The 25,489-nt window shown below is 47.7% G+C and overlaps 1 protein-coding gene across 1 annotated transcript in view; it reads right to left on the bottom strand.

The window, feature by feature from the left end:
- The window catches only part of LOC128828748 (excitatory amino acid transporter 5-like), a 78,466-nt gene extending 56,355 nt beyond the window's left edge, over positions 1 to 22,111 (bottom strand). Inside the window, exons 1-2 of the mRNA XM_054013671.1 lie at positions 21,935 to 22,111; positions 2,844 to 2,923 (exon numbers count right to left, since the gene is read on the bottom strand). Coding sequence (XP_053869646.1) covers positions 2,844 to 2,923; positions 21,935 to 22,111 — 257 coding nt within the window. The remainder of the gene's footprint in view (positions 1 to 2,843; positions 2,924 to 21,934) is intronic.
- Positions 22,112 to 25,489: the final 3,378 nt, after the last annotated feature.

Raw genomic sequence — 25,489 nt, 5'->3', positions numbered from 1 at the left:
TTGACTGGAGCCACCCTGAATATGGACATTGAACTATAACCTATGGACTATTTCTAAAAGGACTTTTGGCAACCACAAGCTCACCTCTGCTATGTATCTAAACTGCAAAAATTGAATTCAAGTCTGTATGTATATTGATCTTTTAACCAACACTCTCTCTCTTCTTTTTTAATGAATTTTAGTTTAGTTAATAAGAATTGGCTATAAGCGTGTATTTTGGGTAAGATCTAAGTTATAATTGGACCCGGGTATGTGGCTGATCCTTTGGGATTGGAAGAACCTTTTCTTTTATATAATGAGATAAGATTTTCAGTAATCAGCATCATATCTAACAGGTATGTCTGGACGGAGGCCTGAGGCTGGGTACTTTAAGAAAACTGCGTTGTTTGAACTTCTAAGTAACCAGTGAGGTACTCTAAAAGCTGTTCTGTGCTGGTTGGTAAATCTAAGTATTGGGATAACCACCAGCTTTTGGGGTTTGTCTGTCCCGTTTTGTTTGCAGTTCATCCTAATTGAGTAACCTCAGCTGGCTCCCACGGGCAGCACTGTCACAACAGGGATGAAAGGTTAAGCCTGAGGAAGGCAGAAGTTGGGTTTATGTTGGTATTTTCATTTAGGATTTTGTTGGGGGATTCCAGTGGCGAGCCCGGTGTGTCCTGACTCTGAGTGAAGGGTGAACATAGAGAGGTTGTGGGGAGAAGGGCTGGTTATAGGTAGGACGAGGCCCAGGGAAGTAACAAGGGCAGGTCAGAATAGACAGATCTTGCCTGCCCACTATAGGGCTGTGGGCTGTAACCCAGTGGAGCAGAAGGGCCCCAATTCCCCTACAAGCCACCGGCAAGGTTGTGTGTGACTGGAGAAGGGGACAAGGACAACAGGGGGCCTTGAGAGAAGGGCGCAGGGACCATGGGGCCCAGAGTTAGGGCCGAAAACCTTTTTGTAAGGATATTTGGACTTTTATTTGTTGGACTTTTGTGGGACTAAATCATGGCCTGGCTGGAGGGCTGAGTTACAGGAAGGTAGCAGGGCCGGAGCAAATATCGACAGGGGGACACTGGCAAGAAGAGAGCCTGCTACGTTATGCCACACCCAGCCATGAGGAAGCGCTCACGCTTGAATGGTGAATCCACTCTTCTACGCCATCCAAAACAGTGGAAACGTTATTTTACAGTGGCAGGACAACTGGAGAAATGTACTGGGGGAAATGCAAATGTGTCAGTTACCTACTTAGCCACAAGCGTATGCAAGAAATTTTATAGACATATACCATTAAACAAGAAAGTCAGACATTTTTAAGGCCAGAAGGGACCATTGTGACAAACAAGTTGGACCTCTTGCATAATACAGGCCACAGAAATTCATCCAGTGACTCCTGCATCCAGCCCACAACTTGTAGTTGAGCTAGAGCATCTCTTCTAGAAAGAGACATCTAGTCTTGATTTAAAGGCTTCATGTGACGGAGAAATCACCACAACTTGAGGTCAGTGAACTACTTTCACTATTAAATTTGACCTAGAAATAAGGCACACATTTTTATCTAGCTTTAGTTACAAGCTACTGTATCTCTGTAGGATTTTGTCTACACGACTAAGAAGCCCTGTGGTATCAAGTTGTTCCTTAGTGTCAGAGAGTAAACTCTGTTCTGTTGCAGGAAAAGGAGAAGGAAAGAAACCTGCATCTTCTGGATTCCTAGTTTTCCAGTATCAACTTTAAAGTATCACCAGCACTGAGCTGTTGAAACTGTTTTTACATTTCTGCATTTTCCTTTTGACATGTTGATGATTCAGTAAGTGACAATTAATTTGGGGATGTTACTACTTGTTTCCCCATCTTCTTAGGACTTATCACTATGAAAAAAAGAATAGGAGCAGTGAGTATTGGAAAGGTGGCAGAGAAGTTGTGGCGGGGCGATGACTCACCAGCACGGCGCCTCCTGCTGGTCATCCTGGGAATTAGCTCTTCTGACCCAGAGCGCCCTCTTCAGGCCGGTGTCTCACCTGCTGCTGGCCCCCATGTCCCTCCTGGACCCCAGTGCCCTTTACATCAGGGTTCTGCCCCCGCAGTAACCCACAATCTGGGTCTCCCCATCCAGGGGAAACCTCAACCTCCTATCCCCACCTTGCCTCAGTGGCTACTGCAGTCTCCATCTAGCCCCCGCTCCCTGGGGCAGACGGCAGTCTGTAAACCACTCCTCATCAGCAAGGGGGGGTTGGACCAGCTGCCTCTGCCTATTCCTGGATTGCCCCTCTACAGCCCTAGTACCCTTTTGGGCCCTTAACTCGGCCTGCAGCTTGGAGTTCCCCAGCTCCCTCTGCCCTTCCCCAGCACTGCTCCACCCTAGGTCCCCTCCTCAGCTCCCAGGCAGCCAGGTCCTTCTCTCTCAGGGAACCTAGAGAGAATGGTTTTTTTTAGCTTCTGGCCCTCAGCCCTCTTATAGGGATGGCTGTGGCCTGATTGGGGCAAGGCCCCACCTGTGGCTGCTTCTCCCAATCAGCCTGGCTTTTCCCCCACTGCAGCCCTCTCCAGGGCTGCTTTATCCCCTTCAGGAGGAGCGGGGGGGAAGTACTTTCATTAAGTAAACCTCCTGTTAGAGTTTGTTACAGCATACTTAAAAATGGGCACAAATGTGCTTCTGATAAGTCATGCCTGAATTAATATAAATATATATGTTACAACGTCAATGCACAGTCTACTGCTCCTTGGTTAGAGGGTGGGTTCAGGATCTGAGTGTCTCCCTCCATGCGGCTTTGTAAAGAGGATGGCTTGGCTCCTGTAAATACATTTCCTCGGCACAATTTCACAAACATGACTTTTTATTCTTAAAGTAAGAGAGTTGTTCTTACCTCGAAGTAATGAGGGGTAGAATCAGCATTTTTAACATCCTCATAAGGAGCTCTCCAGGAAAAGAAAAGTATTGCTTCTCCTGTGTAAAGAACAAAGATTGATCAGGCAGGAGAATCAGCTGGCAGGATGTAAATAATGGAAATTTACACATTGTTCAAAGATACAAACATTACAGATTCTCATTCTTGCAACAGATCCATAATTCCAACTTTGTATCTTTTATTAAATCTGTTCTCTCCCCGTCATTGTCCAGAAATGATTGCTGAATCTTTTGGTCTTGTCTGGTTTTATGCTGTTTGGGGGGTGGGGGAGAAATGTACTGGGACTGGCAATATGGACAACAAATAGAGTGTAATAAAGTGAAGGCAAAGCTGGAAAAGGATGTTAGATTACTGCACTTGAAGCATTGGAAGTACACTGTCCCCATGGTCCTGTAGCAATAATCAGAATCACTTTCTCAACCATCAGCTATTAGCAATATCAATTCCTGGACATTGTTGGTTATAGCTGTAAGTAAGGTCTGAATGAATTCTTCCCTGACAGCTAGCTGGGAGGGGGAGAGACTTCAAGAGCAAACTGTATTTACATGAACACACCTACTCTGCTGACATATCCAGCAGATAGAGTGGTGTATTGATCAAAGTAATCAACTTTGGCTGGTATTTGGTTACAAATCACTTTAGTACTGAATGCAGGGGTAGTGAAATGCTGTTACCAATGTTGTTATTATTGTATGAATAAAGGGGAGCAGAACTATGCTTAACCTTTGCCAAATGAGGGGGTCACCCTCAGCTGAAAGGACCACGTTAAGCCAGGGGCTCGAGTGCCAGAGCCCTGGGAAGGTAAGAAGGGTGGGGACAGGTGTCCTAGCCCGAAGGATTGTAGACCCTCCCCAAAGGTTCCCCTGGGTTGGTTTAACCTGTTCCTCCCCAGTGTTCAAAGAAAGAGCTAAGTAGGCTTCATTAGGAGCCTCTTTTGTTATTTTAAATGCTCTATCATTGAGAGCTGAAATCACTTGAGATGGGGCAGTGTCTCTCCCCCGCCTGCAAAGAGCTGAAGATCACTAAGAGACGGATCTGCAGAGGTCACAGCAGAGAGGCAGGTGGCAGCAGAAGGTGACTGACAGTCGGCTGGCGAATGAGTGGTTGGAGAGGCAGCGAGGTTGCTGTTGCCCGGTTACTGCTGGCTCCACCTGGCAGAAGGGTTACATACTATCAAGAAGTTGGGCCTTTACCTATCTTAGGTAAAACAGGCAATTGCAAGTGACATCCAGTGCACAAGTGCAATTGTGCACAACCTTTTCACTAGTTGCCCGATGCACAAAATAAATTGTAGATCCACAGGAGGGAGCAAAAGTAAACTGGTAAGCATGTTGGTCTGGTCATCTATGTATTCAAAACTTTAAGATGCAACATAGGCGTCAGCCAGTGTTCTGGGTACCAACCCCACGCATTAAAAACCATAACATGAACGTGACTAAAGGACTGCCCATAAATAGATCTGCCTAAGTGCCCCTCTCCCAACATCCTTAATGAAGGAGAAACTAGGGGCTTTGCCGCATGCCTAGAAGAGTAACAAAACTGGAGTCTGGGGGACAAAGGCAGGGAGCAAGTTCCAAAACCAAGAGCCCTGCCTGGACGACATCCTGCCAGCGACTACCGCTCCTGTATACCGAGGGTGTTCCCGTGCCTCTGGTGACCTCAGCTGTGGCAGTGTGTCCTAGGTAGAGAGGCAGTTTCTCAGGTAACCAGGTTCCGTTTAGGGTTTTATAGGTTAAAATCAATACCTTTAATTCCACTCTGAAGCTTATTGGACACCAGTGAATATCGCGGAGCATGGGTCTTATGTGTTCCCAGCATGAAATTCCACTTACCTGGGCTGCACCATTTTTCACTAGCTTCAGTTTCTGAATGGTTCCAAGGTATGTACAGCATTTTACAGCAATCTAATTTTGAGATGACAAAGGTCGGGATAACTGTGGCATGGTCAGTATTGGAGAAAAGGTCACACTTGTCTTACCAGGTGCAGATAAAGTGCTCTTCGCTATGGCCACTACAGTGTCCTGCAGGTGCAACTCAGGATCTAACACATATTTAAGCACCCTCCCCCATTCCCCATTTTAATCCAGGTGTTAACCCGTGACACTAACCTGAGTCAATGAGTTTATGGGTCGGAAGGATGATTGGAAAGCTCGGCGGTCTGCTCTAATGCCATGCTCTCTTTTGGGTAAAAATAAATAAAATCCCAACAAAGCAGAAACATTTCATTCTGGCATTTTTGAACTGGAATGCTGACTTTTAGATTGGAAACAATTTTTCATGGAGAATTTTACTTCAATTTTTTATTTAATTGCGTTAAAAGGCCCCCTTCCCCCTCCCCCAAAAAACCCCTCCCTTGAGAAGGAAACAAAGCATTTTGTTTGACCCAAAACATTTTTTTCCTCAATTTTTTGTTCTGCCTTTGAACCAAAAAAGTTGATTATTTGCACGGCTCTACCCTGGAGGCCAGAGAAAGGCAGGCCAGGCCTTTCTCACAAAAAATGGTATAGGAGGTGCCCCTGTGCCCAATAGCTCAGTGGTTAAAGCATTCACCTGGTAAGTAAGAGACCCAGGTAAGTCTGTCTGACTCATAGCAGGGAATTAAATGCAGCTCCCCCACGTCCCAAGTGAGTGTCCTACTCACTGGGCATTTTGGGCCTGGGGCTCTCACAATCTCTCCTGTTGGAGCTTTTCCACTTTGCATCAAATACCGAAATAAATCACTCTTCCTCTGCGCATTTTGTGCAGGGCCTGATCTGCTAGACATGCTCCAAGGTGGTCTCAGAGAATACCTGCCCAGTCAGGGCCTTCAGGTGCTGAATGGCTCAGCCGCATCGGGACTTAGGTGGCTTTGCTCATGCTCACGAGCAGAAATCTAGGTGCCGAGAGGACTTTACCTGCAGAAACTTAAGCACCTATGGAATGTGGGCATCTGCAGAGTTGTTTGGCAGCTGAGCAGGGGGTTGGAGGATCTATATTTTGGATTTCGGTGCCTAAAGTGGCAGCTGGGTCCTAGGTACATCAGTTCCTTTGTGGATCTAGCCCTAGAATGGCTTGCTCAAGGTCAAATAAAAGTCCTGGAGTGCAGCAGGAAACCAAACCCAGGTCTCCCAATCTCAGGTTAGTGCCCTCCCCGCTAGCCCATCCCTCCTCTAACATGCCTCACCAGTGTGCAACCTCCCCACGATAATACTGCTGCTGCACCCGGCCTTCGCCATTTCAGGAGTTTGTGATTTCAGCTCTGCCCCTGGGTCCCAGCAGTAATGCTGCCTGTGGCATTTACCTTGTTTTCTGAATTAAAAATGAAAAAACTGGAGCTATTTGGTTTGCAATCCCCTTGCTCCATAGTAATTAATTTTACAAACGCCCTTGGAGTTGTAGCTACTCTGAACCAACCAGTGCTCACAGAGAGAAATGTACTTCTGTGCCCAGAGCCAGCACAGAGATTATGCACTATTGAAATCAAACTTCAGTCTAATTTTGAGGTCGTAAACTGGGGCCTGGGGCTCGTGTTGTCCCTTTGCACAAAGATGAATTTCATCAACAAGCTGCAGCTCGTGACCTTTAAAGGGACTAAACCCACATGAGGCTCACGGGAGAAGGTTTTGAACCTACTATGGTTGCACATGCTGCTGAGTCCTAGAACTGACAAAACTGAGTGTGTGTGGGGGGGGGGGAACAAAATGTTCTGCTTTTCAGTTTCTTTCATCTGTAGTTTAAACAGCGCTCTGTGTATTGTCAGTATCACGGAGGGCAGGTCAGTAACCTGGTCTAATCCCTGGCTATTAGGTGGAGACTCTGGCTTTCACCATCAGTCTCCAACTCGCCAGTACCTCGTATTCCTCACAAATCGCAGGCACCATTAACACATGCCAGGCCCTCTCGCCAAGGGATCGTTGTCACAGCACCACAACTCTCTGGGGGATAGCTGTGCCGATAACCTCCTTGCCCCATCACTGGGCTTGGAAGGATTAAATTTGTATCTGTAAACGCTGATAAACATGGATTTCACTAGACACACACAAGCCAACGAAGAAATATTTCTATTGCTAATAATCAACGTGTACAGAGAGGCAGAGAAAGAGAAAAAGAAATGCTGCGAGAACTTGTTCGGGGATATTTACTTTGTATATTTTGATAGGACGTTGGCAATTGGTGTTTTAAGGCTAATAAAGCTTTAACTTTTTGAATCTCAGCATCTACTGTCATTAAATGATTGTCTGACCCCACCCCCACATAATTTTGTGCAACTGTGAACGTTTCAATCAATAAAAAAATTAAAAAATGCTTAATAATAAATGTCAATATGTGGTGAAATGATAAAAAAATAAAAAATCGACGTGTCCAGGCCTACCCTTCCCTGAGGCAGTCCTGCCCTGACAGCCGCTGTCACCAGTAACACCCTTTGCCCCAATCGCTGACGGCCCACGGTACCAACAACCTGCCTCTCCCATCCCTAAAGGACTGCGGTCACCAGAACCCTTCCCAACGTCTGCACTGCAGCACGGGGCCACCCGATCTGGGCGCCTGGGGCTCAGAGTGTAGATGTCTGGGCTTCGCCTGGAGCCTGGGCTCTGGGACCCTGAGACGGGGGAGGGGCTCAGAGGCTCGGCTCCAGCCCCAGTCCCTTCCCCAATTCACGAGGGATGCTGTCATTGATAAACCCTCCCCACAACTGACGGGTCAGTGTCACTGTTAACACTCCTCCCCGTTATTGAGAGACTGCTGTCACCTGCCCCACCCCGTCACCCTTCCCTCAGAGGTTGGTGTCACTGGGGATCAATCCCCGTCCCCTGTCACTGAGGTTTCCGTGTTCCTGCTACACCCCTGGCACCGCTCACCCATTCCTGGCCTGCTTCAGGGCACCGAGAGAGGCCCCCACTCAGGTTTCAGGCCTCTAGGCATCAACGTTCTCTGGCAGAAACTTGCATCCTTCTCCCACCTGACCGGGGATTGAGGCTGAAATCCGCTTGCAATTGCCTGTGCTTATCCCATCAGGTCTGACTATAGACCAGCACCTGCATGTCTGCCTGGCCCAGGGACTATGACAGGCTTACCAGGGACCAGCCAGCTCCTGCAGGGCACAGGCCACTCATCTACAACAAAAGCACTGCAGAGAAAACAGCTCCGAAAAATGGTATTACCCACCACCCACATGGGATCCGGCAGGGCTGTACACACCATCCTCAGCTCTGTTACGGAGTGCTTCGCTCTCTGTTGTCACTGATAACCATCCCCCTCCCCCCATCAATGCTGAAGGATCGCCGGCAACAATAAACACATTCCCCCCACACTGAGAGATCTCCAGCACTGATAGCCCCCCCCACATGCTGAGAGGTCGCCAGCATCGATAACTCCACGCCCCCTGAAGCTGAGGGATCGCCAACACCGATAACCCCATACTCCCCGACACTAAGAGATCGCCACCACCGATAACACCACACACGCCCACGCTGAGGGACCGCTGGCACTGATAACCCCACGTCCCCCGGCGCTGCGGGATCCCCAGCACCGATAACCCCATGCCCCCTGACACAGAAGGATTGCTGGCACTGATAACCTCAACGGCCCCACCCCAACACTGAGAGATCGCAGGCACCGATAACCCCACACCCTGTGATGCTCAGAGATCAGCAGCACCGATAACCCCACGCCCCCTATGCTGAGAGATTGCCGGAACCGATAACCCCACATCGCCCAACGCTGATGGATTGCCGGCACCAATAACCCCATAACCCCCACGCTGAGGGGTCGCCAGCATCGAGAACTCCATGCAACCAGCTGCTGAGGGTTCGCCAGCACTGATAACCCTGCACCACCTATGCTGAGAGATCGCCACAATCATAGAACAATAGAATCATAGAATATTAGGAAGGGAGGGAAGGGACCTCAGGAGGAAGGGAAGGGACCTCAGGAGGTCATCTAGTCCAACCCCCTGCTCAAAGCAGGACCAATTCCCAACTAAATCATCCCAGCCAGGGCTTTGTCAAGCCGGGCCTTAAAAACCTCTAAGCCCTGGTTGGGATGCTTTAGTTGGGGTTGGTCCTGCGTTGAGCAGGGGATTGGACTAGAATACCTCCTGAGGTCCCTTCCAACCCTAATTTTCTAAGGATGGAAATTCCACCACCTCCCTTGGTAACTCATTCCAGGGTTTCACCACCCTCCTAGTGAAATAGTGTTTTCTAATATCCAACCTAAACCTCCTCCACTGCAACTTGAGACCATTGCTCCTTGTTCTGTCATCTGCCACCTCTGAGAACAGCCGAGCTCCATCCTCTTTGGAATCCCCCTTCAGGTAGTTGAAGGCTGCTATCAAATCCCCCCTCACTCTTCTCTTCTGCAGACTAAACAAGCCCAGTTCCCTCTAAACAAGCCTCTTCTCATAAGTCATGTGCCCCAGCCCCCTAATCATTTTTGTTGCTCTCCGCTGGACTCTCTCCAATTTGTCCACATCCTTTCTGTAATGGGGGACCCAAAACTAGACGCAATACTCCAAATGAGGCCTCACCAGTGCCAAATAGAGGGGAATAATCACGTCCCTCGATCTGCTGGCAATGTTCCTACTAATGCAGCCCAATATTAGCCTTCTTGGCAACAAGGGCACACTGCTGACTCATATCCAACTTCTTGTCCACTATAATCCCCAGATCCTTTTCTGCAGAACTGCCGCTTAGCCAGTCGGTCCCCAGCCTGTAGCAGTGCATGGGATTCTTCTGTCCTAAGTGCAGGAGTCTGCACTTGTCCTTGTTGAACCTCATCAGATTTCTTTTGGTCCAATCCTCATAAGAACATAAGAACCTAAGAAAGGCCGTACCGGGTCAGACCAAAGGTCCATCTAGCCCAGTATCCTGTCTACCGACAGTGGCCAATGCCAGGTGCCCCAGAGGGAGTGAACCTAACAGGCAATGATCAAGTGATCTCTCTCCTGCCATCCATCTCCACCCTCTGACAGACAGAGGCTAGGGACACCATTCCTTACCTGTCCTGGCTAATAGCCATTAATGGACTTAACCACCATGAATTTATCCAGTTCTCTTTTAAACTCTGTTATAGTCCTAGCCTTCACAACTTCCTCAGGTAAGGAGTTCCACAAGTTGACTGTGTGCTGCGTGAAGAAGAACTTCCTTTTATTTGTTTTAAACCTGCTGCCTATTCATTTCATTTGTATTATGGGAATAAGTAAATAACTTTTCCTTATCCACTTTCTCCACATCACTCATGATTTTATATACCTCTATCATATCCCCCCTTAGTCTCCTCTTTTCCAAGCTGAAGAGTCCTAGCCTCTTTAATCTCTCCTCATATGGGACCCGTTCCAAACCCTTAATCATTTTAGTTGCCCTTTTCTGAACCTTTTCTAGTGCCAGTATATCTTTTTTGAGATGAGGAGACCACATCTGTACGCAGTATTCAAGATGAGGGTGTACCGTGGATTTATATAAGGGCAATAATATATTCTCAGTCTTATTCTCTATCCCCTTTTTAATGATTCCTAAGATCCTGTTTGCTTTTTTGATTGCCTCTGCACACTGCGTGGACATTTTCAGAGAACTATCCACGGTGACTCCAAGATCTTTTCCCTGACTTGTTGTAGCTAAATTAGCCCCCATCATATTGTATGTATAGTTGGGGTTATTTTTTCCAATGTGCGTTACTTTAAATTTATCCACATTAAATTTCATTTGCCATTTTGTTGCCCAGTCACTTAGTTTTGTGAGATCTTTTTGAAATTCTTCACAGTCTGCTTTGGTTTTAACTATTTTTAGCAATTTAGTATCATCTGCAAACTTTGCCACCTCACTGTTTACCCCTTTCTCCAGATCATTTATGAATAAGTTGAATAGGATCGGTCCGAGGACTGACCCTTGGGGAACACCACTAGTTACCCCTCTCCATTCTGAGAATTTACCATTAATTCCTACCCTTTGTTCCCTGTCTTTTAACCAGTTCTCAATCCATGAAAGGACCTTCCCTTTTATCCCATGGCAGCTTAATTTACATAAGAGCCTTTGGTGAGGGACCTTGTCAAAGGCTTTCTGGAAATCTAAATACACTATGTCCACTGGATCCCCCTTGTCCACATATTTGTTGACCCCTTCAAAGAATTCTAATAGATTAGTAAGACACGATTTCCCTTTACAGAAACCATGTTGACTATTGCTCAACAGTTTATATTTTTCTATGTGTCGGACAATTTTATTCTTAACTATTGTTTCGACTAATTTGCCTGGTACAGATGTTAGACTTACCGGTCTGTAATTGCTGGGATCACCTCTAGAGCCCTTTTTAAATATTGGCGTTACATTAGCTAACTTCCAGTCATTGGGTACAGAAGCTGATTTAAAGGACAGGTTACAAACCTTAGTTAACAGTTCCGCAACTTCACATTTGAGTTCTTTCAGAACTCTTGGGTGAATGCCATCTGGTCCCGGTGACTTGTTAATGTTAAGTTTATCAATTAATTCCAAAACCTCCTCTCGTGACACTTCAATCTGTGACAGTTCCTCAGATTTGTCACCTACAAAAGCCAGCTCAGGTTTGGGAATCTCCCTAACATCCTCAGCCGTCATCCTGAAGCAAAGAATTCATTTAGTTTCTCCGCAATGACTTTATCGTCTTTAAGTGCTCCTTTTGTATCTTGATCATCCAGGGGCCCCACTGGTTGTTTAGCAGGCTTCCTGCTTCTGATGTACTTAAAAAACGTTTTGTTATTACCTTTGGAGTTTTTGGCTAGCCGTTCTTCAAACTCCTCTTTGGCTTTTCTTATTACATTCTTGCACTTAATTTGACAGTGTTTATGCTCCTTTCTATTTGCCTCACTAGGATTTGACTTCCACTTTTTAAAGGAAGTCTTTTTATCTCTCACTGCTTCCTCCAATTTGTCTAGGTCACGCTGGCCCCTATCCCTACCCTCCAGCATATCTACCTCTCCCCCCAGTTTAGTGTTATCCGGAACTTGCTGAGGGTGCAATTAATCCCATCATCCAGATAATTAATAAAGATGTTGAACAAAACCAGCCCCAGGACCGACCCCTGAGGCACTCAGCTTGATACCAGCTGCCAACTAGACATCGAGCCGTTGATCACTACCTGTTCAGCCTGACAATCTAGCCAGCTTTCTATCCACCTTATAGTCCATTCATCCAATACAGACTTCTTTAACTTGCTGGCAAGAATACTGTGGGAGACCATATAAAAGCTTTGCTAAAGTCAAGATATATCACATCCACTGCTTTCCCCGTATCTACAGAGCCAGTTATCTCATCATAGAAAGTAATCAGGTTGATCAGGCATGACTTGCCCTTGGTGACTGTTCCTGATCACCTTCCTCTCCTCCAGAACTGATAATCCCACGCACCCATAAACTGAGGAATTGCTAGCACTGACAACCCCTGACACTGAGGGATCGCTGGCACTGAAAACTCCAACCCTGCAATGTTGAAAGATCACTAGCACTGATAACCCCACACCCTGCGACGCGGAGAGATCGCTGGCACAGATAACCCCAAGTCCCCCGATGCTGAGAGATCAGAGGAATCGATAACCCCTTGTCACCCGATGCTGACGGATCACTGGCACTGATAACCCCATGCTCCCACCCGACACTGAGAGATCAACAGCAACGATACCAACCCCCCCCAACGCTGAGGGATCGTCGGCATCAAGAACTCCAGGCCCCCGCTGCTGAGGGATCACTGGCACCTATAATCCCACTCGCCCCAACACTGTGAAATCGCCAGCAGCGATAACACCATGCATCCCCACGCTGAGGGATCACCGACATTGATAACCCCACACTCCCTGACACTGAGAGATCGCCGACATTGATAACCCCACACTCCCTGACACTGAGAGATCGCCAGCACTGAAAACCCCGCATCCCCCGACACTGAGAGACTGTCAGCAGTGATAACCGAACAGCCCCGATTCTGAGAGATCGCCAGCACTGATAACACATCACAGGCCCACGCTGACGGATTGCCGACACCGATAACTCCATCTCCCCACACTGATAGCCCCACGCCCCCGACACTGAAGGATCGCCGACACCAATAAACCCATGCCCACCCATGATGAGAGATCGGCTGCACTGAAAACCCCATGTCCCCCGATGCTGAGGGATTGCTGGCACTGATGAAAACCCCCACACACACACTTTGAGAGATCGCCAGTACCAATAACCCCACGCCCCTGGCGCTGAGGGATCGCCTGCACCGATAGCCCCACACCCCCGGCGCTGAGGGATCGCCAGCATCGATAACCCCACGCCCCCGGTGCTGAGGGGTCGCTAGCACCGATAACACCATACCCCATGGAGATGAGGGATCGCCGGCACCGATAATCCAACACCCCCGGCGCTGAGGGATCGCTGGCACCAATAACCCCACACCCCCGGCGTTGACGGATCGCTGGCACCGATAACACCACACCCCATGGAGATGAGGGATCGCTGGCACCAATAACCCCACATCCCCTGACAATGAAGGATCTCCGGCACCGATAACCCCACGTCCCCTGACGCTGAAGGATCTCCGGCACCGATAACCCCACATCCCCAACGCTGAAGATCGCTGGCACCAATAACCCCACGTCCCCGATGCTGAAGGATCGCCGGCATGAATAACGTTCTTCCCCAGTTACTGCTAGAATCACTATCAGCGATAACCCCACTTGCTGGTCCCCAAGGGATTGTTATCACCGATAACCTTGGCCTTGGGAGCGCCATACAGCAAGGAATCCAAATTCTTCTGCTAGAGCCCCTGAATTCTGAGTGACACATTGGGAGGGGCCAGGCTTGCATACAGGTTGGGGTAGAGGAACCACTGAAGCCACGGTCCCCACCTCCACCTCAGTGTCAATGTACGCACTCACTGTGGGGAGCCAATGGGTGGTTTACCTCATGTTTCGCAGACACTCTCCTCTCTCTCTCCCTGACCGAGGCATTCACACTACAGTCAGTGCTGGGGAAAGCATTCCCAGAACGTGCACTGCACTCTCCTTCTGGGAAGACACTGACTGAGAACACATCCCAGGTAACTTTGGCTGTGCAGGAATGGCCAGGCAGGATCAGCCATGGGGTCCACCTAGTCCAGTAACCTGTCTTCAAGGCCAGCACCAGATGCTTCAGAGGAAGGTGCAAGAGCAGTTATGGGATAACTTTCCCTCAGGGGCAGATTCCCCTCCCCCCCATGGTTAGAGGCTGGCTGTGCCCTCACACAAAGTGCTGGAGAGAACTTGTGTCTATGAATGCTCCCAGGGGTATTCTAAGACTAAGATTTTCAAAGAAGCCTAAGAGCGTTAGGGGCCCCCCTCATTGAAATTCAATGGGATTTGGGCACCTAACTCCTTAGGGTTCCTTGAAAATTCCAGCCTAAATATCCTACTTGTTCATATCGGCTTTGACTAGGGCACAGAAGAACTAGCTCACGTCTCTGAGCAGAGCCACACAACCACACATCTCTTGCTCTGCTCTCCCCAGCTCAGCAGTCCCAGCGGGATCAGGTGGCTGAAATGCCTGGTCTATGTGTGTGTCTTCTCCTGAGAGGAGCCTGGTGGTCCAAGATGAACTTCTTGTCACTGCTTCCCAAGTTAGCATCCCCCATCCGGTAAGTGGGAACTGCATTCTTTGTTCCTAGATGTATAGGAATGCATTGGCCACTGTTGGAAGACAGGATACTGGGCTAGATGGACCATTGTTCTGACCCAGGATGGCCGTTCTTATGTTCTTCTACATTTACGTCATATACCTCTACACAGATACCACTGGACTAGGCTTCCATGGGAGGTTGTGGAACCCCTGCCATTAGAGGTTTTAAGAACAGGTTGGACAAACTCCTGTCAGGGATGGTCTAGGTCCTGTGGTCCTGCCTCAGTACAAGGGGCTGAACTAGGTGACTTCTCAACGTCCCTTCCAGCCCAAGGTGTCTATGATTTTGTGATGTAGCAGTATTAAAAATTATTGTTTGCTTGTACCCAGTTTACCAAGCAATTCCATATTGCTCGGTATCAGTGACTTTCCCTCTTCATTATTTACCACTACTCTAATTTTTGTGTCATCTGCAAATTTTATTAGTGATGATTTTTACCCCCAAGTCATTGATAAAAAATAGTGTACAGCCAAGAACTGATTTCTGCAGGACCCCAGTAGAAACATACCTATGCAATGACAATTCCCCATTTATAATGACAATTTTAGACCTGTCACTTAGCCAGTTTTTAACCCATTTAAGGTGCACCATGCTTTTTTTAATATGCTCTAGTTTGTTTAATCAAAATACTAACTTTATCAACCAAATCCGTAATCTCATGTGACGAAATGGGGGATTTTCTTGTTTTTTTCAATGGTTTGCATGCAGAGGGGATGGGATGCAGTTTCCCTGGGTATTACTGGTTTAATGAGGTGATGGGAGAGGGAGTTTGCTGTTACAGAGAACCAGCAACGGAACTTGGGACCCCAGCCAATGGCCTGGAGAATGGATACCCCAGCAACTGGTGAACTGGAGGCCCAGCTCGGGAGTCACAGCCGGTTCTGGCCAGGGGGAGGACAATGGGCTGCGAAGAGAGGACCCCGGTGACCTGACCAGCTGGTTCCAGCCAGTGGGAAACATAGGAAGCTGAGAGGAGAGGAGGTCCAAGTGACCCTGTTTACCTGGATAGAAGACAGTGGACAGAGGTGGGGTTTGGGGGCAGGTGATATCGGATGCCCAGCTGGAAAGCACAGGGGGCTCGGGACTGGAGAGAGAGAGCACGCAGAGCCCACTTGGATTCAGGAGAGACTTAGATGTACTGTGCTGAGGGAGGCCAGGCCTGAGGGCCCTGAGAGTTTCCTGTGCTGTGTTCAACACTCAATAAACCCTCCTGTTTTATGCTGGCTGAGAGTCGCTCAGGTCTAGAGAACATAGTTGCATTATTCCCTCTGGGAGTGAAGGCCCCAGGGGTCCAGAGCGAGTGCACTCCCTGAGGGGGCCCATGGCAAGAGACAGGTGTGCTAAGGCTCAGAGAGGCTCCAGGAGGCGGAGGGGCCTATGGCTTAATCCCTGAGAGAGAGTGGACCCCCAAGAAGGGCTGTCACACTGAAAGGGGTTCCCCCCAAGGACCGTACGGGGCCAAGAGTGGGCATGATCTGTGAGTTTGTGACAACATGGTAGCAGAGGATGGTTGGCGGATGCACCCTGTAGACAGTTGGCTGCAAGCGCAGGCGCTTTGCAGTGAGTGGCTGCCCACGATAAAATGAGGGAATTGAAGGAACCAGTGAGGAACTGGCCTAGAACCAGCTCCGTAAGAACGACCTGGCACGTCTCTGCAGGGAGAGAGGGTTGAGCGTGGGGCGGCTCACTAAGGAGCAGCTGATGGCTCAGCTTGTAGAGAATGACCCGTCTGAGGAACAGGCTCCAGACCCCAGGGGGGCTCCCGGGGTGCCCGGAGAGCTAGGGAGTAGCCGTGGGGGCAGTCTATGTAGCAACCGGGAGTCTATCAGACTCGACTCCCCAGTCAGCACAGGGGAACCCCAGTCAGGTTTCTCCTTGGAGGAGCTGCGGAGGCTGGAGCTGGAGCTGAAAGCGAAGGAGCTGGAGGAGCGGAGGCTGGAGGACCGTTCAGAACAACGGAAGCACGAGTTGGAGTTGGAGGAGCGGCAGGCCAAGATGGCCTGCCGGGGGGTAAGTGGGGAAGGGCCCCGAGACACCAGTTTTGTGGGGAATTTAGATACCAAAGTGCTGCCCCAGTTTAAGGAGGTGTGGGGGGGAAATATTGATGCTTACCTCACAGCCTTTCAGAAGGTTTGTGATCTGAACCAGATTGACCCCACAGACAGGCTTCGCTGTCTGACTCCCCTGCTGGGTCCCAAGGCCATAGAGGTGTTCAGCCAAATAGATGGTATTGAGATGAGGACTATGACCTATTCAAACAGGCTTTGCTGCTGAAGTTTGAACTGACCCCCGAGGCGTACAGGAAACTATTCCGGGGTGTACATAAGACCCCAGGTGTCACTTACAAGGAGGTCGCCAACCTGCTAGGGGAATATCTTCGTAAGTAGGGGAAGGGCACAGGGGCCACTACCGCAGAGGACGTGTATAACCTGGTGGGGTTGGAGCAGCTGTATGACATCTGCCCTCCGGACCTTAAGATGTGGTTAGTGGACCAGAAGCCTAAAGATCTGCGCAGTGCAGGGGCACTGGTGGATGAGTTTGTGAACAGCAGATGGGAGGCTAAGAAGGGACCCAAAGAGGTCAGGGTGCACGATCACCTGCCTACCGAGGTGCTAATGGGTAACGACTTGGAGAACTGGCCAGATGGCACTCAGAGCACCCTGGTTCTTACCCGGAGCCAGAGCCAGCAAGGGATGCGGGATCTCCTGAAGGGAGGGATCGAAGCACCGAGGGCTGGGCCGGCGCCTCCATCCCAAGGTGGGGAAACTGTGGCACTAACAATCAGGGCTGTATCCTCAAACCCAGCAGCTGAATTCCAGACGGAGCTGGAGGAGGATCCCTCCTTCGAGAAGCTGAGGCCCCTTGCTGGCCACAGCGGTGCAGGATCCCAGGGGGAGGACTGCTGGGAGAGATTCCTGGGGGCAAAGGATTCCCGTACCGGGACTGGACTGGTTCGGGGCAAACTGAACCTTGGAAAGCCAGGAGGCAGTTAGTGGTCCCCCAGAGGTACTGCCGCAGACTGTTGTACTTGGCCTACGATAGTCCCCACTCAGGGCATCAGGGCATCCAGCGCACCAGGCAGAGGCTGCTGCAGAACTTTTACTGGCCCAGGGTCTTTGACACTGTCCAACAGCATTGCAGGTCCTGTGACTCCTGCCAGAGGGTGGGGAAGGCCTGGGATAAGTGTAAAGCCCCGCTGAGACCTTTGCCCATCATAGAGGAGCCTTTTCAGAAGGTGGTTATGGGACATACTGGGGCCCCTCAGCAGGGTGACCCAGTCAGGGAGAGAGACATTCTAGTGGTGGTAGATTTCACTATGCGCTACCCCGAGGCATTGGCCCTGTCCTCTATCGAGGCAGACACCGTGGCAGACACGCTGCTGACCATTTTCACCAGAGTGGGGTTCCCCAACGAGGTCCTTATGGACCAAGGGTCCAACTTCATGTCAACCCTGCTCCAGTGCTTATGGGAGAAGTGTGGGGTCTGACACACCTGAGCCTCAGCATATCACCTTCAGTCCAACGGGCTGGTGGAGAGGTTCAATGGGACCCTAAAGATGATGCTGAAAACATTTATGGACCAGCACCCGCAGGACTGGGACAAGTATTTATCCCACCTGCTGTTCGCATACAGGGAAGTGCCCCAGGAATCCACAGGGTTTTCCCCATTCAAGTTGCTGTATGGGAGGAGAGTGAGGGGACCCCTGGACTTGATATGCAGAGAGCTGTCCCTTAGGTCTGTAATACCAGGGACAGATAATGGTGTGATCATCTTAGACCAGCTTTTCCTCCTCTATCACCACTGACCTGCTTTGGCAGCAGAGCAGATCTATTGCATCTCTCCACCAGACACCAGGTTCTCCTTAGCAGCCCAGCTTTCAAACACCTATTGCGTTGCTCAGTTACTTCAATTATACATTTAACATGCTTGCTTTATGGCTTAAGCCTTACATTTCTCTTTTCATTTTCGTTTTAGTTTTTGTTACACTAAAGTGCAGGGACCAAACAATAACTAATGCATGTTTGCTGAGGATTTCTGGAACAATGTACGCCAGAAGATATTTTTGCAGCAGTACAGAAAAAGAATTAAATCCACTAGGCCAATTTTACCCCTAGTGTAATTTCACTGGAGTCAGTGGAATTACAACAGATTAATTATACCCCTAGCTTTCAAAGGGCAACAATATACCATACCTTCCAATACCCCACTGTACACAATATGCCAGACCTTCCAACCCACCACGGTATGCAATACAGCACACCTTCTAATACCCCACTCTGTGTGCAGTATTTTCAGAGCTTGCAATTTATAAGCTATTAGGTATCCACATATTGTAATAGAAATAATATTGAAGTATGTATCCATGTAACACTCAGCCACGGCAGGGATGGGTGCAGTAAGGTAACACTCAGGATCGCTGCACACCTGTTGTGTACTTTGCATCTGGTGGGAGAGAGCAGCTAACAACACTTTGTCCTTATCCTTTCTTGGCAAACTCTTTGCAGTGGAAACATTGCCATCAATGCTACTTTCTGTATTTCCAATGTGAGCTGGAAGTGGCTCTCCTGTTACGTAGCAAGCCCACCACAGTGCTACTCTGGGAATAGGACACGTACGCTGTAGCCCTACAGCAAACCAATCTAATGGAATGTGCTGCTAAGGCATAGCGCGAAAGGAGGCCATCAGCTAAACATGCTGTACAGCTCTTCCAGCATTAGATTCAAACCTCACTCCCAGCAAAAACAGGAGAGGGGTTTGTGGCTCTCAGAGGAGTCTAGAGTCAGCAACTGCTTCTGTCTCAAGGCTAGGAGAGAGGGTGAATAATGAAAACCAAAAGAGACATTGCTGGAAACACACCCACAGCCCTGCTTACTATATAATAGAGCAATTTCCCTCTTTAAAGCCTGTACCTGAGGGAAGAATGGAATGTGGGGATCTGACATTGGCCCACCCTGTCTAGACTAGGAAATAGATTGTATTGAAAAATGTGATAGTTCAAGCATGTTCGCAAACACGTTTTTAAACACAGCCTATTTCCCCCGTTTACACCTGCCCGTTCAGAAGAGGGGCAAGGAAACAAGGAAGGGGCATTGGGCATGTTAGAAAGTCCCAGTTCAAATCACTTGAGCATCCAACCAGAGAGCTCGAGCAGACACACCCCAGCCCAGAGAACTGGCCATGACCTTGAGCTGCTCTTGTCACCCCCAATAGTAGGGGCCTTAGCAACGTGAAGTTCACTTGTCTGCAGACAAGAGTCATCATGTGAGGGAGGAAATCCAGGGTATTTGAATTCTGACCTGGGATTCTGGAGGGCAATGGAGTGAGTGAGCGAGCATTCGCCCCAAGCTACCACAACATACACAGACTCTGCCCAACTCTTTCCCTACAAGCCAGAGAGGTGCTCAGCCCTTCTCTTTGTTTCCTTCTTTAAAAAAAACAACAGATGCCCATCCATACAGGCCACATGGCTGTTTCCTTACTGCGACCACCCCCGACCCCAGACTCCCAGCCCTGCCCCCATTCCTCCCCATGATCCCCACGATCATCCCCAGTGTTCCCGGCAGCCCCCCCCCCCTTCCTCCCTGCTCCCTCCCAATTTGCCCCATAACCAGGGCAGGGCCAGCAGCCGCAGAGCACAGGCAAGGTACTCTCCTTCTGACCTGAGGCCCGTACCTGAGCACAGCTGTAACTCCCCACCCACTATGGCATCTGGGGAGGGGCATGTGACCATTCCTACCCCTCCCTTGCATCACCTCTGATGGTAGCAGTACTTGTGAGCACCCCACAACTCCTTTTTGGGTCGAGGCCCGTTCAATTACAACACCGTGAAATTTCAGGTTTAAATAGTTGAAATCATGAAATTTATGATTTTTTAAATCCCATGACTATGAAATTGTCCAAAATAGAACGTGAATTTGGTAGGGCCCTAGCTCCAGGGCCCGTGGGCTCCTTGGGCACGGGAACACAGCAACCTGAATCTCAGTGGGTCATTGGGCGCAGATGCTCAGCAGGCAGGGAGACTCGCTTGGCAGGCATGGCAGACGGGGTGTCACTGAGAATCACCAGGCTTGGCGCTTGCTTCACTTAAGTAACCAGCTTATCTCTGCTCTGGGCATCATGCTGGGAGACATAATTGAAGTGACAGACATTTCTAAATCCTGCCAGATTAAATGAGGTTGTTCCAGAATGAGCAGAGCTCTGAGAGGTAACAACCAAACCACGGCACCGCTCAACTACCTAGCACCAGAGCCAGCTAAAATAATGCCTACATCAAAAATCGGGAGGAAGTTGTTGAATATTCTAAGAGAACCAATGTAATCTAACACATATTTTTAACTTTGTGTTATTCATTAGCACTGCATCCTTGTCCATGGTCCCAAGGGTCCTGGGAAATGCTGAAAGATCGGATTAGTCAATTACATTTTGGCTCAGTTAATTCCTCTACAAGAAGCTCATAGACGAGAGGCAGCATGAGGGCAGGTATCAGAAATTGCTAAATTCTAATCCCACCTCTGCCACTGACTAGTGGTGTGGCCTTGGGCAAATCTCTTCATCTCAGTTGCCAGCTCTCTCTAATGGGGCTCACTATTTATTGACACACTTCCCAGAGCTGGTGGGAGGACTCCTCAAGCGCTATGCACGTGCTGAGTACTATGACAACAGAACCTGGCTCATTTGCACAGTGGAGCAAATCCTGCACCTAGCAGCGAGCCTGAGTAGCTGGACCAGGAACAGGGCAGATGTGTGGAGAGGGGGTGGTGAAATGAACCTGCCCCCTCCATGCTGCAGAACTATTCCCCAAGGCAGCTGTAGCCTCTCCAAGGGAAAGGCCAGACAGCAGTGGGTACTCTAGCCCTGCGTCTCCCCTTCCCCACCCAGGTCCTCCCCCTGTCTGCACATTGCCAAACAAGGAGCCCTTGCAGAACTGGGCTCCATACCATGCTGGCTTGCCCTGTCCCCTCCTTGTGCAATGGAACTGCGCTGGTTCCTCTGCCAGGGACACCGCCCTGGCAGAGTGAGGGGCAGGGTTTGGCCCACTGTGAGTGAACGATTTCTGCAGATCAGGAAGTGGAGAAACCTTGAGACTGCATGGAGGACTCCTCACCAAAAGGGCCTTTAGTTTGGCAACTGCAGTTTCGTTTGGATTCCTATGCTAACCCTTCATGCTGTGCCAATCAGTACGTTTTGTGAAAATAAATAAGCATTAGTTCTAAGAGAGCCTGCTAATGCTGCTAGAGCTGTGCTGGGGAGCAGGGGTGAGATGAACGGGTGTTTTTCTCTGTACAATTTATAGCGTGAGGTTTAATTTCTACACAAAAGAAGTTTTATAGCAATAGTTCCTTTAACCCGCCCCGTGATCCCACCCCAATTTTTCTGCACATACAACATGTTTCTGCCACTTACCAGGTCTGTCAGCTCCAAAACCCTCAGCAAAAATCCGAGCAGGCATCCAGTTACAACAGAGAGCATCGAAAGAGTCAACAGGCCATTCTTTCTCCAGAAAGCTCGGATCCAGTTCCAGATGGCCGAGCAGCTAACGGAAAGTGAGTTTAATGAGGCTTTTTTAATACGTTCCCACATGATCCTCTTTAGAGGTCCAGAAAGTTCCACTCCGAGCAAAATGTCTCTTTGATGCTGCTAATATTCCCGAGGTTGCTAGTAGTCATCATTAGTGATCTTCCTTGTTCTGCAAAATCATTTCCCTTTGCCAGGTTCAGAACCCACCAGAAACCAGATCAGAATCAGAGACCTCTCTCTCACATAATCCCAAAGGGAAAACCAGTGTTACACTGCTATTTGGGACCCATTCGCCTTAATGGAAAGTGACATCTTAGACTAGTTAATCCAAGCTTTCTAGTTGGCTGGAAGAAAGGTTGATGACAAAAACATGCATAGGTTAACCCCTTCATTGCTATGTGGTTGCACCAGGTACACTCTCCGCAGTGCTCCACGTGGACATGGAATCAGAGGTTAGAGGAGGGAGAGTTGCATTAGTTCACACAGCTCAGAAAGCCAGTCCTGGATGGTCAATCCTACAGAGCTGTCATTTGGGGTATACGTGCTTTGCACAGGGTCGCAGGTCGAGGGTCCCTGCTGTGGGTCCCACACTTGGGCTTTAGTAGGCTGACAGCAGTGACTGGAACTAGGATCTGCAGAAAAGGACCTAGGGGTTTCAGTGGACGGGAAGCTGGGTATGAGTCAACAGTGTGCCCTTGTTGCCAAGAAGGCTAACGGCATTTGGGGCTGTATAAGTAGGGGCATTGCCAGCAGATCGAGGGACATGATCATTCCCCTCTATTTGGCATTGGTGAGGCCTCATCTGGAGTACTGTGTCCAGTTTTGGGCCCCACCCTACAAGAAGGATGTGGAAAAATTGGAAAGAGTCCAACGGAGGGCAACAAAAATGATTAGGGGGCTGGAGCACATGATTTACGAGGAGAGGCTGAGGGAACTGGGATTGTTTAGTCTGCAGAAGAGAAGAATGAGGGGGGATTTGATAGCAGCCTTCAACTACCTGAAGGGGGGGTTCCAAAGAGGATGGATCTAGACCAGAGGTTCCCAAACTTATTTGGCCGACCGCCCCCTTTTCAGAAAAAAAATTACTCCGTGCCCCCCTGGAAATCTACCTTCTTTAAGCGAACAAACAGAAAGATGCAGTGACAAATTTGCGTTCTTTTATGTATCTATATTTCTACCTACGTCCTACACTATAGTAAAGAAAGATGTTGTTGTAAATAAGACACTTTGAAGCTTGAAATTATAAAATTATTTATTAAAATCATCCATAGTAACATTCTCATTACACAGAAAATTAAGATAACGAAGGATAATATTAAAATAAAAATTACGAATAACATTAAAAATAATCCTAATGAGAAGGATGAACCTGGTGCTATCAATTTATTAACGTTCGGCTCTATTTTTGTCAGCAGTATTCTTAAATCCCCGCGATGAGCTATTTGCAGTCGGTTCCTTTTTTTAGTTAACAGATTTGTGACCGCACTGAACCCACGTTCCACTAAATATGATGAAGGAAATGCAATTAAAAACTTTTGTACTATAACCCATAATCCAGGATAAAGTAGAGGTCTCTGCTTTTGCAGCCAGAACTGTTGGTAGCCGTCTTTGAATTTAAATTTCAATTCCTCATTTGTTGTTACTTCTATCAGGTCTTCTTGTAATTTTGCAGATTCTTCTGTGTTTGTACTTGAGAAAGGGTCCAAAACCCAATCGGGTATGTTCCTTTTAAGAATATCTTCAAATCGTTGATTGAAGTCAGAATGGAGAGCCTCCAAGTGCTGACAATAGGTAAGCAATCTTCATCATGTTTTTCTACTGTTGATAAATTTGGAAACTGGCTGAATTCTCCTCATCCTAAATTTTGTTTGTACAGAAAAAGTTTTGCCACAAACGCGGAAATAACAGTTTTTGTTTTGATTAAATTCAGCTCATCGCCTTGGAGCTGTAAATTTGTTTCATTAAATTTATTAAACAAGTCTGTCAAATAAGCGATGTCATTTTTGGAATCAATCAAGTTGGCTCGTAAAGCATCATCTTTGCTTTCTAGGAACTCTAGCACTGAGTCAAAGAGTTTATAAAACCGATCCAAACAGGCACCTTTTGATAGCCAACAAACTTCTGTATGAAGCAGCTAGCGATTGAATTCTTCATCGTTTTCAATACAAAGTTGTCCAAACAATCTGTCATTCAATGAATTGCTTCTGATTTTGTTGATTGCTTTAATGACATAACGTAATGACCTATGTAGGTGTTCACTCAGATCTTTGGAAACTAAATGTTGACGATGAATGACACAGTGTACAGCGAATACATTCGGAACCACTTTTTTTAAATATGCAAGAAAACCCCTGTAGCGCCCTATCATCACTGGAGCACCATCAGTAGCAACTGACAAGATATTACTCAGGGGGATTTCTTTTTCTTTAAAAAACTCCTCCAATGCATGAAATATCGATTCTCCTTTAGTATCAGTTTGCAAATTTTTAGCAAATAATAATGCTTGGCAAATTTTTTCTTCTTTTATGAATCGCATGTATGCTAAAAGTAAGGCTTCATTTCCTGGCAAAGTTGACTCATCAAGCTGTATAGAGAACTGGGATGTTTTTAAATACTCACATAATGAGTCTTCAACATCTTGAACCATTTCATCAATTCTTCTTTACACTGTATTATTGCTCAAAGAAATTTTCTTGGTAATATCAGACGCTGGCTTGGGTAGCATAGTGCGTATTACCTCACTTATAGCCAGTAGAATTAGTTCTTCACCAATAGTATGCGGTTTTCCCGATTTAGCAATCAGTAACGAAATGTTGTAAGAAGCACGCAACCCATCGTCATCTTCTTTGGATGCTTTTGAAAAGAGTTTTGCCAATGTTGGCTGTCTCAAAAAATTTTCTTTAAGTGCTTGAAAATAAGATAAATCCTTATCTTTCTTATCAGCATGAACTTTTGTCAAATGTTCTTGTAGTCTTGAAGGCTTCATAGCTTCATTTGATAAAACTTTTTGGCAAATCAGGCACATCGGTAATGTATTGTTTGTAGGCGACTGAATAAAGCCATAGTTCAAATATTCAATACTATATTGTCTACATTTTTTCTTGGGTTCAGCCATGATATTATCTGTAAAAGAAATAAAATGTATGTGTTTATTTATCATAATAAGGGTATAAAATTATCAAGATATATAACAATTTATATAATTTAAAAAGTGCAATTTCTCTCGCCGGAACCAAAATTTTTTGCAATAGTTGTGTTATTAGAATATCGCCCACGACATCAGGTATACAGTGGTTTTTGCGTAAGATGGCAAAAGACAACCAAACTAAAATACTAATGAAACTAATAAACTGTTCTTTGCTCAGCATTAGATATATGTATTTGATATTAAATTGTCAAATATCAAACTACATTTATCAAGAAATAATTAATTTAAAAAAT

This window comes from Malaclemys terrapin, chromosome 24, assembly GCF_027887155.1.
Source record: "Malaclemys terrapin pileata isolate rMalTer1 chromosome 24, rMalTer1.hap1, whole genome shotgun sequence".
Lineage (NCBI taxonomy): Eukaryota > Metazoa > Chordata > Testudines > Emydidae > Malaclemys > Malaclemys terrapin.
The sequence above is the reverse complement of the archived record's forward strand: the minus strand, read 5'-3'. Positions and strand labels throughout refer to the sequence as shown.